Here is a 15,965-nt window from a genome sequence, read left to right on the forward strand (position 1 = left end):
TATGGTAATATTTTAATAATTTTTTACAGTTCTATTCCTAAATCTTAATATAGATTAATGTTGATATCAACAATAGAGATAATATACCTTTCTTTACTGGTTTTCTGCTCTTATAAAGACAGTGTAGCTATTCAAGAAATGTGTACACTTATTAAATAAGAGTACATAAATGGAATTTATCCTATTTTCCTTCAATTATTATATAAATCACTTAGTATTCCCTGTGTAAATAAGTTTAGGCTGAAGAGTATAAAATATACGATTTTAATGGTTTAGGAATATCATATTATATTGCCTCGGTGAAGACTAGAATTTAAACAAGATGACATTATTGCTGCAGAATATACGTATTTGAGGGAAAATCTTCTCTACTCTAGAACTCTGAAAAGCAGAGGAAAGCTGTATTTCCAAGGTTGTCTCATGAAATAAGTTATGACTGGAAAGAGCTTGTATTTATTTTCTGAGGAGAGTAGAGCTTCAAAAAGCTCATTACTTACACATATAATGCAAACCCAATTAACTTTTGTAATATCTTCTTGGCCTTGTTTAAGGTAACATTTAGAATTGCTTTTTTGGCATATAGTGCTGTAGGAAACATACTTTTTAACGTGTGCTTTGCTGGTCAAGCTACAGCATCAATTCCCCTGTGATTTGTCTAGTTTATCATGTATTAAATTGTCTTGTCTAGAATACATTTTGAGAGAATTAGCATTAGTCAGTTTATGATTAGGCAGTTGGGTCAGCAAGCCTGGAACAGCCGATTCATATCAGGGACTTGTCAAAACCAGACCATACTGTGACAGTCTCCTTAAAACTGCCTTGGATCAGATACATAAAGGAATGTCTTCACCTATCTGGTAGTGACAGCTGCAATAATAATAATAAGTAATGATCGTACGCTGTCTTTCCTGTAAAAATTGAATATGTTCCAATAGAGAATAAGAGTTGACAAGAGTCCTTTCTGTTCTGGCTATTTTTGATCAGCCATGGTACTAGACACAGACAGCTGAAGGATTGGTAGGTGCCACTCATCTCTGGTTTTGTATGTGATTTGTTCAACAGTGTTCTGTCCTGAGAGACACAAGATGAAAAAAATGGAATGGAATGTGTTTATATTCTAAACTATGTCAAATTAAATTACTTGGAACTGAAGTCTAGCAGTTTATCATAGCCTATTATCAGGTTTATGTTCATTATTTTTGGTGGGAACCTTTGACAATCCTTTATGCAGGGAAATAGTTTTTATACAAATTATACACCGAAACCAGAATGACTGTCTCTACAGTTGTAGATCTTAAAACTCATTTGGAATTAGGTTCTATAGAAGTGCATGTATCACAAATTACTTAACATATTAAAAATTAAACAACACCTAACATTCAAGTATATTCAGGAAGATCCAAATTTAGCTAGTTCATTTATTTCAAAAACTTTATTTTGCACACAATAACAGCTATTTTCCGGATTAATGTTTCAATCTTTCATTCTTTTAAAGGCTATGTGATTTTATCCTTAATACATGTAATTTTTAAGCACAGCATCCTGAATTGTGCTTATAACTTACTGTTTTAATATGCATTACTCATATATCAATATGACTGACAAACCATGTCTTTTCCTTTTATTAGGAATATAGTTTTTTTAAGGAACCAGCATTTGAGAAGAATTGTCAGAGTATGGAAGTAGTTGATACTCAGGTCTCTGGCCAGTCCCAGAACTTTCATGAAACCCCTGCAGAAAATAATATATGTGAGAAAGTGAAAAGTTCTTCAGCAGAAAGGCAATCTGTTGACAAGAAGAAATTAGAACCATCTGTGAAATGGAAGAATACTGGTCTTTTTGCTTCCCATAGATAAGTAGTTATCTTTATAATTGAATTTTTCTATAGAACTCTAAACTGTGATAATGATTGGACTGCATGTTATAGGTTTGCATTATACTCTTAAGTTAGGAGCAACAAAACAAAATTTAGTACATGCTAATTTCTAAGAAGACAGTACACTCTACCAAAGAGATTTCTGAGTTTTCTTCTGTCATGCAACAGCTTTGATGATGAAATATCTTGCAACCATCTACAGTACTGGTCCTCCAGGACTGTGACATTTTAATATTTTTTTTGGTGTAAAATGCCCTTTAAAGCAAGACAGAGTAGACAATCTAATCTAAACCACACTTTCTGAGGGAGGCAAAAGAGATCCAGGATGGAAAATCAGGATGACTCTCACTTATACTACCAGTTTTTAATGATTTCATACTATATGAGCCACTTTTCTAGCTCTGCTTAGCAACAGTCTTCACTAATGAGATTATCTCAAAGTTTGGACACCCAAAACCAGAGTGTACATACATTGGATATTGTTGTATTTGTCTTCTGAAATCAGAACTCAGTCCTGATTTCGTGTTTCCTGATTTTGTGTTAATGAAGGAAGAATATCTGAAGGAAAGGCTTTGATTGTCATCCTACAGAAAAAAAGTGTCCTCTCAAGTCTGCTGATTTGACTTGTTGCAAGAAATCTTTCAATAGATTTTTGGATGTGACCTACAGTCATCACTTAAAAAAATGTGGTTTTCCAGATACAAGAACTTATCTTTTTCCACAGTCATTGTTAGAGTCTAGAAGTAGTGAAATTATCTTTAATCAATTGAGTATTTTCTCAATTGATTAAAGTTGAGTTAAAGTAGTACTACTCAATCAATGAGTAGTATTCTTTCATATTGTGACTGTGGTAGTATGATCAGTCCAGGCTTGAAATGATATTTTGTTTTCACAATATTATAAATTAGGGACAAAAAAGCACCAGAGATTGCGCCCAGCTAGGCCTAGAAGTCTTCTTGGAATATGAGGAAAGCAAATACATTGTATTCAGCATGATCAAAGCTATGGAACAGTTTAGTGTATGGAAGTACTAGGCAGACCAGAACTCTTCTGCCTGGAAAAAAGATGACTAGGGGGCAACAAGTCAGATACAGTCAGACTGGAGATGGTAAATAGGGAGCAGATAGTCATGGTCTGCTCTCATACAAAAATAAAGGGCATCAAATGAAAATGAGTAGCAGTAGAATAAAGGGAGAGATTTCTTCGTACAGCATATGGCTAAAATTCTTTGCCATGGGATGGTAGAGGTTATTTGTTCATTTGAGTTCAAAAAGCAACCAGACACTTTCATAGAAGAAAAATCCATCCAAAACTGGTAATGCAAGGATGATAAGAAGGTCCCTGAATCACAACTTACTGAAGAATATTCTGGAAAAAGTAATTTCCGTGTTCTTCTACTGTTACGTAGATAGCTGCTATTGATCATGGTTGGAGATGGTATCCTAGGATAAATGGACCTGTGGTCTGTCTGCATATACTCATTCTTTTTTCTTGTATCACATACAGGTCAGCATAATATAATTTTTCTGATATTCTGCTATTTTATTGAAGCAAAATCAGTCACTTAAGACACATGATACTTTCTGTTTAATAAGTTTATTGTGTAGGTTCATAAGCTCATATGTACTGACATAATACGTGTCCAACATAGCTTTTTGGTTTGATATATATATATATAATAATTTTTTTTTTAATAAAAACAAATATTTTAGTGACAAAGCTGCAAAAAAAGATAATGAAGAAGGAAGAAGTAATACCATGTCTCAGAAAGCAAAAAAGAAAGCCAGTAGCACTTCTTCTCAGTCTGTTAAAAAAAAACAATCTTCAAAATGGTATGGGTTACTTATTTTTCTCCCTTCATTTTTTTTTTTATTTTTATTTTCCATATCTACAGTAATTTCTACCATACTTAGTATTTGGCAATGTCAGTTACATTTTTCTAATTCTGTTATTAGGCAGTGTTGTCATACCTGTTTAAAATGTGCTTGTTCCTATTGGTTTATAGCTGTTTAAAATGGGTGATACTGTTTATTTATTTTTAGTAAAACAGACAGATTTGAAGACATTAGTGAAAGTTCCTCAGAGACTGAGGAAGATGAAGAACAGCCCGTACGTCGTCAGGAAGGAAACACCGATTTGCCATCAGAATACTGGGGAATTCAGAAACTTGCAAAATATTTAAAGGTAAATAAGAAGTGTTGATGAATTTTATTTTAAATAAAAGCTACTCTTTATCTTCTACAGCTGAGGACACCAGACCAGCTCCTCACCTTTCTGCCTTCCATATATTTTAGAATAGCCTTGCTATGTAGTAGGTTCAAATCCTGGAACTGTAGACTTCCCTATCACACACCCGTTTCTCCTGCATTTTTTTTTAATCTGCTATTTTTGGCTTATATAGAGCCTTAGATTAAACCATCTGTTCAGTGTTATTTAAAACTTAAGATGGTATAATTTCTTTATTAATTATTTGGTTTCTGGTTTGCTTTTTGGGTGAAACTTTCCAAGATATTTCTTTATGTGGATAGTAACTTTCAAGAGTTTTTATTAAAACTGAATACTTGCCTAAAGTCTTTCATCAACTATGATTAATGCACGACTGAAGTAATTCTAACATGGCCTTGTGTCTGGATAGATGCTGTTAGTGGACAAGAAAATGTATGATAAACAGGCATCCTCTAAAACAACAAAAAAAGGTTTTTTACACAGACTTGTTGAAAATCTTTTGGAACCTATAAATATAGATGTTTAGTATTCTGTGTATGTCTGAAACACATAAAAAAACCCCCAACAACCCTCTACTATTCTGGAAAACTCTAAAACTAATTATGTTTTTCCCTCAGGAGAAATTCTTTTACAAGTTTGTACTGAAATTTATGTACTGTAAGTTACTAATAAAAGCACTGGTTTATTTGTTTTTTTGAATGCAGCTACAGGGTATACACATCCGACCGATAAAATGATGGTGCTGGCATTTGGTACAGCAGAAATACTTGAGAGCAATAAGAAAGCTTTGGCTCCTTCCAGTCCTTTAACCATTGTAGAAGAGTAATTTAGGTTTTTGAGCAGTTTTCAGTGCTGTTTGTTCTCAGTTGTGTATGTGGGACCTGTGCTACTGGTTGTAGCCAAAGAGACACAGAAAAGCATGCATAATACAAGTCTCTTTGCCTTATATTTTCCAGGTTGGACTTCTATATTCTTGTCATTTTAGCTATGCTAAAGTAGCCCTTGCAATTAACATTTAGCATGTAGCTTGCTCAGCTATCAGCTAATGCTAAGCACACTCTATAAACATTTTGTGTAATACATTTGTTTCTATTTGCATAGAATTACAGTTCAAGGTGTTGCTTTCAAATCGTTCAGTCTCCTGATAGTTTGCTTCTGTCTGTCGTACGGACCACTTCCTTGTACTTTTCTGAGAGCTCAGAGAAGTAATTTTTTAGTAAAGACCCAGGGTTCTCCTGGAGAGGATACTTGAAATTCATTACTGTTGACAAACTCCCAGGAATCTTTTCATTGGCCTGTCTATGGACCACCCTCTTTACTGGCAAGGCTCTTCCCTCCTGGTTACATAATTCTCAAACTCCCTTTCCTCTCTCAATCCTTCATTTAGTCATGTTTAGGTTTTAGTATTGGACTTGATTGAATACTGAGGAATATGTACACTTGTATGAAACTATTCTGAATGAAGGGTGAGAAAAGCAAACAGGAAAATATATTTTTCATGCTCCTTTGTTTTAGAAATGAGTATATTTTGTTCTCATTGTCAACAAGCAAAATTACTTAATGGCTTAGAACTAGAAAAAAAAGGAGAGCATTTTTTATCAAATTGCGAGTACCTTTAGGAAGTGTTTATAATACAAAATTCCACTATATGAAGAAGTTTTGCTATGAAAATTCAAATATATACTTGTTTATGTATTCATGCACACCTGAGTCTTCCTATAGTTCTCTAAGTTAGATATAAATTAAACAAAGTACTTGAAGATATACTTAAAATAGTTCTCTGTTGATTCTTAGCTACGTAAAGCAAGAAATCCCTAGTGTCAGATAAAGCTGAAAAGAGATGCCTCAGTGCCATACCACAGACAGTGGTTGAAATTTTTATTGATGGAGTGCTACTTTAGCTTGCACATGGAATTCATTTTAATTCAAGTATAAATACTGCACTTCTGGCCAGACTTAGGAGATTTTTTTGGCATTCTTGTTGTTCATGTAGGCAAGTGTTCATGACACATGCAACATAAGAGAAAATAAATTTATGACTGCAATATTTAAGTATCTACAAACATATTTATATAGAAGCACAAGTTTCAGAGGGCTTGTGTGTCTTCAAAGGTTGTATAAATTGTTTGTACATCTTAAAAATTTAATAAAATGCCGTAAATAATAGAAGTTTGAGATACCAAGTTAGAAAATACAATAATTTGTAGGTGCAACCATTTTTTTGAATGGCTGCTAAAGTAAATGTGAATCACAGTTCAGCAAGACTCTATAAAAGATCAATTTGCAAACACAAACCTTCCATAAAACCTGAAAGATACCTAGTTTTCATACCAATGTTAGATTGCCATTAAAACTTTAGAAGGCAATTGCTTCCTGTATAAAGCAAACTTGCCAGATCCTGTGAATTGTGCCTGTAGACTATGTTTTGTATACCTCTTTATGGAGAGAAAATTTCAGTGCAAGGGAAATTCCCTTCTGACTTTTTGCCCTTCTCCATTCCCCCTCCTTTCTGGGAAAGAGCAGCCATGTTGGAATTGCTCCACTGGGAAGCAGCTGCTTCTGTGGTCTGGCTCCTTGTCCTACCTTCAAGCTTCCCAGGGCTGTGAAATAGAAGATGGAGCATGTGTGCCCTTACCATGTCTCCCCTTCGACTTAAGAACGGGCAGCAAAGATAGATCAGTGAGCTTGGTGATGGCATTGTGTTAGGCAACTTTTGGGGCTAGAGTAGATGAAATTGGAATGAAGCGCTCTGTTGATGTTTGTAACAGAGAGATCCACTCAGGAGAGTCGTCTTTAGATTTCAGTTATTTATTAAAGTAGTGCTTCTGAAGTATTAGATTTATAGGGGAAGGACTATATTCTACATTTGAAAAATTTTAGGAATAGGGTGAAGGGGTCACCTTTTACAATGATCTTTTATTTGAAATGGGGAACATCAGGGAGAAATGCAGGATCTCTACAGCAGAGCTGGGGCTGTTCCCTGAAAAAAAAAAAAGAAAAAGAAGTGAAAAAAAGAGGTGATAGCTGGACATAATGCTTTGTGCTACCCGCTGTTGATCACTGATTATTGCCATTTTTAAGATAAAATTGAGATGTTGAGAGATTAATTGGGGCTAGTGTTTGCACCAGAAATAACTCCAGTCTACAGAATAAATCTTTAAGCCCTCAAACCCTTGTACTGCTCAGTTTTGGTTCCCTGTAAGGGTGTGATTTATATATACACCTAGGCCAGGGTGAGCTCTGGATAGAGTTCTGCAGGACCATGTCAGTAACAGAATTCTTCCTTCAGTTTCTTACCTGGAAAGTCATTCTACTTTTGGCTATATTTCAGGGGTACGCTAGTGAAACCAATCAAGTCTCACACCTCACGTAAAATATCTACTGATTTCATATCTGGTTTGAAATACTCAAACAACCTCATTCCCAGAACAGCATTGTTTTTCTTTTCTACTTTGGAAACACAGGTGGACAAACCTGTTGTCTCTCCCCAGCTGTTTGCATCTTGTGCCAGGTCCAGGAGCTGGAGAAAGGCTATGGTGCTGTACAGGAGCTAGGGAGGATGTGCCCCAAATATTGCCTTGAACACCAGCTCCCAGGTGCCCGTGTGTGCTGGTGCTGCATTGCAGTGGATGGCTGTGAAGGGAGAACATCTGCTACATGACTCAGTGAAATCTCATTGTCTGGGCAAGGAAAAGGTTGAAAGAACTGCAGGATACACTGGGTGTATTCAGGTCTGCTCCACAGCTGCATTTTGGCAGGACCATTGGAAGAGTGTTATGTTCAGGCAACATTTCTGTAGCTGGCAGGAAGTCCCTCTGTGTTTGGCTTATATTACATAAAGATGGCAAACAGACCAGGGAGGCAGGAATGTACAAGAATAGTCCTCCTGCCCTTTTCTTTCTCTCCATCTCCCTCTAAAAGTCATCGCTAATTTCTAGGCAATTGGGTCAAGGAAATGGAAATCTTAAGAGGTCAAAGCTATAGATTTGGTTCTTACACTGCATGTGTTGCAGTGAGTATTGGCTGGGCAAGATCCACTGCCCAGCATTTCTGCTTCCCCTTTGTAGTGGAAGCAGAGCTGAGCCAGGAGGATGTACCGTGGCTGCTGCACCACAGGCAGAGTTTATTTCCTCTTCTCAGGAAGCCCAAATTTATTAGTTAGGGAAATACAGCTGTGTGTTGGCTTGAGGGAAGGAATAGTGGATCCCCAGCTGAGCTCTTTGTACTTGGAGAGCACTAGTATTCCTGGGGAAGAAAGGTACAGGTTAGAAATAAAGAAAGTCAAATAAGGTGCAGGGAGGCTCTGCTAGGAGCTAAGATACAGGATCTGAAATGAGAAGTTCGTATGATATTCTTGATAAACAGTATAGGACAGTTTTATTCACGAGGAAATGACAGATGAGACTTCTGGAGGTTGGAATTTAGGGGCTTGGGGAAAACCAGGGTGTAGGAAATCTGTGTATGCATGAAAGGTAGGAATGTGAACAAGGAAGATCCCAAATACTACAGAAACAGGGAGCCTGTTTTGGAAAATTTGAAGACCAAATCTTAAATGGCAGTTGCATGTGCGAGGGGAGTTCTTTTGCATTCTATAAGCAAGGTTTGCAATGTGACATTTCTCTCTTTGTAGGCAAAGAAGGAGGCAGTCAAAAACTGCTTGCAGGCTTCCCTATTATGCATTAATATAGTCAGTCACAGTTTAAGATGCGACTTGTCATATCTGGGGTCCAAGATTTTAGATATCTAAAAAATAGATATCTTCCTCATAAAATTTTGCACTAGAAAGCATTCAGCCTTTGAAAATAAATTATTACTTTCTTATGCAAATGAAAATTGTGTAGCAGTCTCAACCCTCCTGTGGTTTAACAGGTGGTGTACACAGCCACTGTTTTATATGAACCAATTATAAATTCATGGCACCTGTGAAGACACTGATATGGCTTGTAGATTTTTCTCAAAATTTGTGTGCAATAGAGGATAGACACAGTATTTTTTAACTGTGTAATGGAAAAGTATAGCTTTCTTAAGTTATAATGGTATTGGAAGTCCTCCAAATCATTAAGATTACACTAGTACTCATTATAAAAATTTAAATATGCTTAATAAACTGTGCATTGATTAAGAAATTGATTGATTTTGGGAGTAGCAGAAAAGTTATTCTGTTTTATTCTAAAATGCAGGACCTCAAAAGAGACATGAACATATTAGCCTAAGGAATAAAACGGGTCTTTTATTACTAATTCATTTAAAGTAAAACTACACAAAAAGTAATTTTAAATTTTGTGAGACATGAAAAAATGGTATTAGTGTTACAGAAAAAATAGTATTAGTGTTACAGTGAACCCACTGAAGTACTAATTGTTTGTTTACTTATTTTACACATTGTAATACTGCTCAAAAGTTTTGTGGTAATCATAGAAAAAGTCTAAAATATCCGGTGTTTATCAATATCCCTGAACAACAAACTGCACGGAGAACTGCAGATACAAATTCTGAGGAACTACCTCTCAATTTCTTGACTGTTTCCATTTTCACAGGAAGAATTACTAATGGGTAGAACTTTACCACTATAGTTGAATGCTTGGATGATTAACATAAAAGTTATTAATTTTTTCAAATACATAACAAATTTAGAAATTATTTTGTGTGCAAAATTATCAAAGAAATTTATCTGTAATCTTGAAATCTGGCCCTAGATGTGGAATAGAGGCAAATATTAGAATCTAATAGCAGGAGCAAAAATATCTAATCTGTGTAGGAAATATATTGCACATTATACTTTTTTCTACAACGTGTGGGTAAGACTTAACTGTTTTTTCTTTATAATATCAGATTAGCAAGATTTGCATAAGATAATATTTTAGCTATTAAATAGAAAATAAGCATATATAAGTGCATGTAAAATATTTTCATATATAAAACAATTTTGCCACCATGTTTTCAGAACTGACCAGCTTTGCAGGTAATTGGGCTAACCTCATTACTAGTGTCTAACAGTAAGTCTTTTCCCTTATGAAGGTATATGCTGGGCTAATGTGAAGGAGCTTATTCAACTGAACTGAAAGATCAAGAAGAAAAGTAAATTTTGCTGTAGTTTGCCTAAGCGGTAGACTGTTATTTTTCAGAAAATACCAAATGTATGAGACAAAATCATTTGCCACCTGCTAGTTTCTTACGCACATTTTTGGCCAACCTGCCAGCCTTGGCAAGTCATCTCTTCATATCGCTCTCTTCACCACTCTTCATGATCATCTCTTGTTCCCATCTTCCAGTATTAGCCAATATTTTTTTTTCAAATTTCAGTCAAGAATGGGATTACTGAAAAAAAAGGGGATAAAAATATGGGGAAGCTGCATTTTGTAGTTAAGATATGTATTTTTTATCAACCTAGCCAGTGCTGATCATGAAAAAGAAATCTTTTTATGATAAATTTACTGGGTAGGAAATATTGGCAAATGGTGAACTCGCAAATTATTATTATAATTGGCAACTCCGAAGCACTCGCATAGCTCTCTCCTCAAAATACTGTATAAACAATCATTTCTCATCACAAGAGACATATAAAATTCCTAACAGCCAGTTGATTTTTGACCATTAACACCAACTCTGATGAATTTCTGTGTAGTGAAGGTTTAGTTAATGTTCTGAGGGTCACCCATTCCAAAGAGTTTCATAGCTGATTAGATAATTTTGCCAAGAAAGGCAAAAAAAAAAAAAAGGAATTCAGCAAAAAATGTGAAAGAAGAGATGATATGTCAAAAATTAAGGGCTGAGGAAAAGAATGTGAAATAACTGATGTTTGATTCTCCTCCTGCAGGATAGTATTCTATTGTAAAAGCAGGTAATGAAATAAATGAGCTATGATTTTGACGCTGTCACTACTGTAACTCTAAAATAATTGTAAATTGACACAGCTGTCTCTGTCTGACATACAACTTTATAACTATGAGATAGATAATCAAATTGTTGGGTTTCCTAAAGAATTAGAACATGATTGTGTGTGAAAGCTATCAAGAGTTTTAAGAAGTGAGAACGGCACTCTTCATTGGTTTTAAGTGTTCCACATTGCATCTAGGCTCAATTTAATCAGAGCTTACTATACACACAGATATTTCAGGAGCCTGTGCTTCAGCCATGTCTTCATCTATATTTGTTTTTTCTGTGCTCTCGCTAAGCTCAATTTTTAAGTTTGTTTTATTTCTCCAAAGAACATTTTTCTCCTAGTTTTTCATAAACTGTTGGTATCATTTTGTTTTTCTTGCAAAATCTGGTTTGGCTGGTTTCAAATTGCACTGTCTTTTCTGCCTGCTCAGTGCTTTTGAAACTTCAGCAGCATTCTAGCTCTCCAGTAGTCTATATAGGCACAGGTCCTTCCTAGTTCAACCTCATTAAATTTTCTCCGCAGATTCCCTTCCACTGGTTTCCCAAATGAGTTGGATCCATAAAAATAAAATAGCTGTAATAACATTAAAGGTTTTATTCTTTTTGTGAGCCAAGAGCTAGGCGAAATCAAAATTGCTTAGGCAGGTCTGAACTGTCACACAAGGTCAGTAGTACATCTGTATTACGGGCAGCGCATATCAGATCTCCAAGCCTGTAGTCAGGATTTACACGTATCAATGTTAAATTAAAAAACAGTAGTGCTGTTTGTCTAGGGTTTTTTTAATTTTTAAATTTGATCCTAGACCCTCTTCTCTTTCTCATTCAGTCCTCATTTCCAGCTAATTTATGCATGGTCTTTTTAAAAATATATATGCTTTATTTTCAACAGATGAAGTAGCCAAAGGAAAGGGAGGGGGCTGTATCCTTGTTCTAGTGCCAAGACGTAAAAGGCAATACCTAGATTGGGATTATCTCACCTAGCTCTAAATGTAAACAGAGTAGGTGGTTGTAGCTGAGCTGGGCATTCAAGGCTACTTTTATGATCAGTGGAAAAAATAGGCACTTTTTGGATGTGATTCATCTGATACTTTAAGCATCATTAGATGCTAGATTAGATCAGAGTAAGATGGATCATGTTTTCAGCTTCATTGTTAACTTGATCTCAATTAACAGGAACGTAGGATGGCTATAGATGACTCGATTTTAATTATCAAGAATGTAGAATGGCTGTAGATAAGTGAATTTAAACAGGTGATTCCCATCCCCCCAGTCTTCTGCATTTGAAATCATCAGTGAGTGTAATGTGAAGTACTTTTAAGGCCTACTCTTATTCCAGATTCTTTGTGGATGGAAATAGGGATTTGCATGCTTCTGGCCTTTTTTCCTCGGAGTACTTTGTAAAGATCAGCTTTTTGGAAACAGCCTTAGAAACTAATTGGCAGTCCTCAGTTAATGGGAGAATTAATTGATGGACAACTGCTAGGTATCTGTGCTCTAACTTTGGCCTAGCCAGCTCCGTGACTCTGCTTGAGATTTGTTTATGTAGACAACAGGCATGTGATCAGCAGCCTATAGGTTTGTTTTGCTTCTAGTTCTTTAGAAGGGTTTTGAAGGCCTACTGGCTTGCACAGCTCTTTACCTTCTTACTGCCATGTGCTGCTCTGTCTTTGGAGCTCTTCAACGAGTGGTCTGCAAAGTATCCTCATGGGTTTAGGACAGTTCTTCTGACATGTTGGTCAACAAAGAGAGAGGCATTCTGGAGAAAGCATGAGTAATGAGAGCTAGCTGTTCAAAAAAAGAGCAACCTGTGGAGATTTTCTGACATCTGACTAAGACTGAAGTCGGAGCAATCAGAAAAGCAAAGTAAAAAAAATCCGGTAATTTTTACACAGATGGAAAGGACTTTACCTGCCTTCTGGTAGCTAAAATATACATATCTGCTTGCTTTGAGGAATCGTATGAATCCAAGTTACTCACTTACTGTTCTATGAGAAATAGCAATTTTGTTGTCTTTACCTAAGAATCACTTTTAAATTTATATTTTGGCCTTCTGAGTTACTTTAGTCTGTACTAGCCTAACTAGCCATTCTCACCTATCTGTACTGGCACATAATACATCTGAGAGCTTGTTTGCTTGTTTTTCTTGCAAAACAAATTTAGATATATTAGCAGTTTTCCTTAAAGAACATTTTTTCTTTGCTGGTATCTTTTAGCTAATTGGTAGCTTTTAGGAGAAAGATCACATAGGCAGCATAAAGTGCATCCTTATGGGATGGAAGGGAATTGGGAGAGAAGCTTAGCTCAAGGACACCATAAGCCCTAATTGTTTACTGCTCACATCAAAGGGACGTTTTAAAGGCCATTGAGGGATTACTGTAGGGTAAGTTTGTCTCAAGGGTTTGTGATTCACGTGCCATCACATATGACATCAGCCAGAGGCTGAAAGGGAGGAAAGAAAGTGGATAAAGACTAACATCAGGTGGAAGCCTATAAAAAAGAGTGTTTGCAGGTGACTGGGCTCAAATACTTAGATTTAAGGAGATAGCCCGCTTGCAACAGGACAGTATAGGACTGCAGCAGTTTTAGATTGATTGATATTAGTCCTGAATGCTATCACCTGATTCCCTTGGACTTGATAAAAGGGCTGTTTGATGGCCCTGCAGAGTTTTTCAAGTCTGCAGCCAGCCTTGTGCAGGACACAGAGTATCCAGATACTTGTATAAAATCACTCATCTCAGGATGAAATGTCTGAATGTAATTTTCTAGTCAGCTTGCAAGAGCTGAAGGCGTCATCTTACCAACAATACAGGTATCCCACCAGCAGTGATGACCTCTATCTCTGAAGAAGGCACAAATGCTGAAGGCTTGGCTGTGGTATGTACACTCTTTGTACCCTATCTTAGTGTCTGTGATCATCCTCCAGGCTCTGGGTTATTACAAAGAGGCTAGTCTTTTTATATACATGGTTACTATCCCTTTAGAGCAGGCAGCAAGATGGAACATTAATATCTTCTTTAACCTCACAATTGAAGGTGTCTTGTCAAGCAGTGAGTGGTGTTTCCCATGTTTCTGATGCTCATCAGGCAGGCTGAGTGTACTTATGATGATGTTCTATGCTGCTTTTACAGTAACTGTGGCAATGGAGTTCCCACCCTGAAATGATTTTTTTACTTGATGGTAGAAGTTAGTGTTGCCATTTCTAGAGGGAGTTGTTTGACCTTTTGGCCACAGATGTAGACATGCAGAAAGCTTTGCTTTCCAATACCAGAGAGCATTGAATGGAACAACTCTCCTGCTGTGTGTGATTCACCAAGTGTGTAAGTCTCTGTTCTCCAGAGCAACTTCTTCTGAAAGTGAGGAGAGGGCATGCCAGTGATTGAGATTCAGTATGTCATGGTACAAACCAGTGAGCAATTTTCCTTCAATTAGAGCTGAAGAAATATGTGGCCTGTCACTTTCAAAAACATGATCCTATCATCAAGGGTGCTGAAGTAAATCACCTGTTTAGGGGCTCCATCTCTGCTGGTGATGGTGGCAGCTGAAGGTAGTGTACTACTGGAGAGATAAGATGGTGCCAGGGAGAGTGGCTTCTCTTACAAAGAATGGTGGAAGGTCATGGTTTGTGCATTAAATAAAGCAATTTATATATTGTAAAAGAGCCTGTCATGGTAGGCAGAGGGAGTCTAGGATGGTTGCTGAAGCTGAGTTCGTTCATACCGGATTGTCATTGGGACATCATGATGTGAGCTGGAGAAAATCTAGGACTCTGTAAATGCAGTTACTTTAAGCCACTTTACCAGATGAGCTAAAGTCTGAACTCCCATACGGCTACAGGTGGCCTGTGGTAAGTAAAACCTAAGGCAGAAATAAAATTCAGAATGACCTCAGTGCTTACATATTCTCTTGAATGATCACATTTTGCAGTAACAGTAGTTTCTGATGGCTCAATTAGATTAAATACCAAATTAATATCTGTTGCAATGATCTGATCTAGAAATCACAATGTGTATTTGTTTTCCACATTACATTTTTTTTTTTTTTAATTTTTTCCCTCAAATTTATCTAGGATTGAAAAAATTGTGGTCCATTGTCTTTAGAAAATTGTCCAGATGCAACTGGGGAACAAATGCACTCCTAAACTGAAAATTTCATAAATGAGAAGATGATGAACTTGCGCAGTTAAGATATTATATATTACCTTGGCCAGGTTTTCTGTGGTTTTTGGGTCAGCATTTCACGTCTCTCCAAGTTTGAGGTTTGAGAAGTTACTGGGAAAAACATTCTAATGTTCCTAGTCCAATGAAGTAAAAGTTCATATGTTTGCACATGAACTATATTGACTCTTACCTCCTCTATGGTAGAGTCCAATTACTATGAATCAGAAAAGGAAAGCTAACAGAATGGGTGTATGTCTTGGGAGAGTTTTTAAGAGATTATCGACAGTTGCCTATCAAAACCTTCTGCTTCACTCAGAAAATAATAGACTTATTCTTTTATTTGGAAACTAATTTCTTTTCAATTTCATAAAATATGGTGACAATTTAAATTCAATGTGCACGGGTCATAACATGTATTGTCACTTTTGCCACTGTGAAGGGTCAGAGTCAAGGTATTAATCTGCAACTGAAACCTTCTATGCGTGGTCTTAGTCCAATGTGAATGTTTTGTGATTTTGTGATGCCTGTGAGTTTCCACTGGCTTTAGTTATATTAATCTGTATGGTTTACATACTGCCAGGCTGTAGCCAAAGAACGCCAGAAGATTCAGGAAATGGGGCAGGGAATTATTCCATAACTCAGTTATACTTGTCTATAACTCATCTCTTAACAAGTTGCAGCTTGTATGTTTTATAAACTAAAATGAAAAATTGGAACTAGGACTTAAACCAAAATAAAACTGAATATTTAGAGGTTCACTACCCCCAAAAAATTGCCTTGCTGAATCATATTATACATATTATACTGCAATACTCAGTCTTTCA

The 15,965-nt window shown here is 36.3% G+C and overlaps 1 protein-coding gene across 1 annotated transcript in view; it reads left to right on the forward strand.

Annotated features, from left to right (window-relative positions):
- The window catches only part of ARMC4 (armadillo repeat containing 4), an 82,738-nt gene that overhangs the window by 7,248 nt on the left and 59,525 nt on the right, over window positions 1-15,965 (forward strand). Inside the window, exons 8-10 of the mRNA XM_014944892.1 lie at window positions 1,629-1,849; window positions 3,586-3,708; window positions 3,919-4,060. Coding sequence (XP_014800378.1) covers window positions 1,629-1,849; window positions 3,586-3,708; window positions 3,919-4,060 — 486 coding nt within the window. The remainder of the gene's footprint in view (window positions 1-1,628; window positions 1,850-3,585; window positions 3,709-3,918; window positions 4,061-15,965) is intronic.

This window comes from Calidris pugnax, unplaced genomic scaffold (assembly GCF_001431845.1).
Source record: "Calidris pugnax isolate Ruff unplaced genomic scaffold, ASM143184v1 scaffold54, whole genome shotgun sequence".
Taxonomy (NCBI): Eukaryota; Metazoa; Chordata; class Aves; order Charadriiformes; family Scolopacidae; genus Calidris; species Calidris pugnax.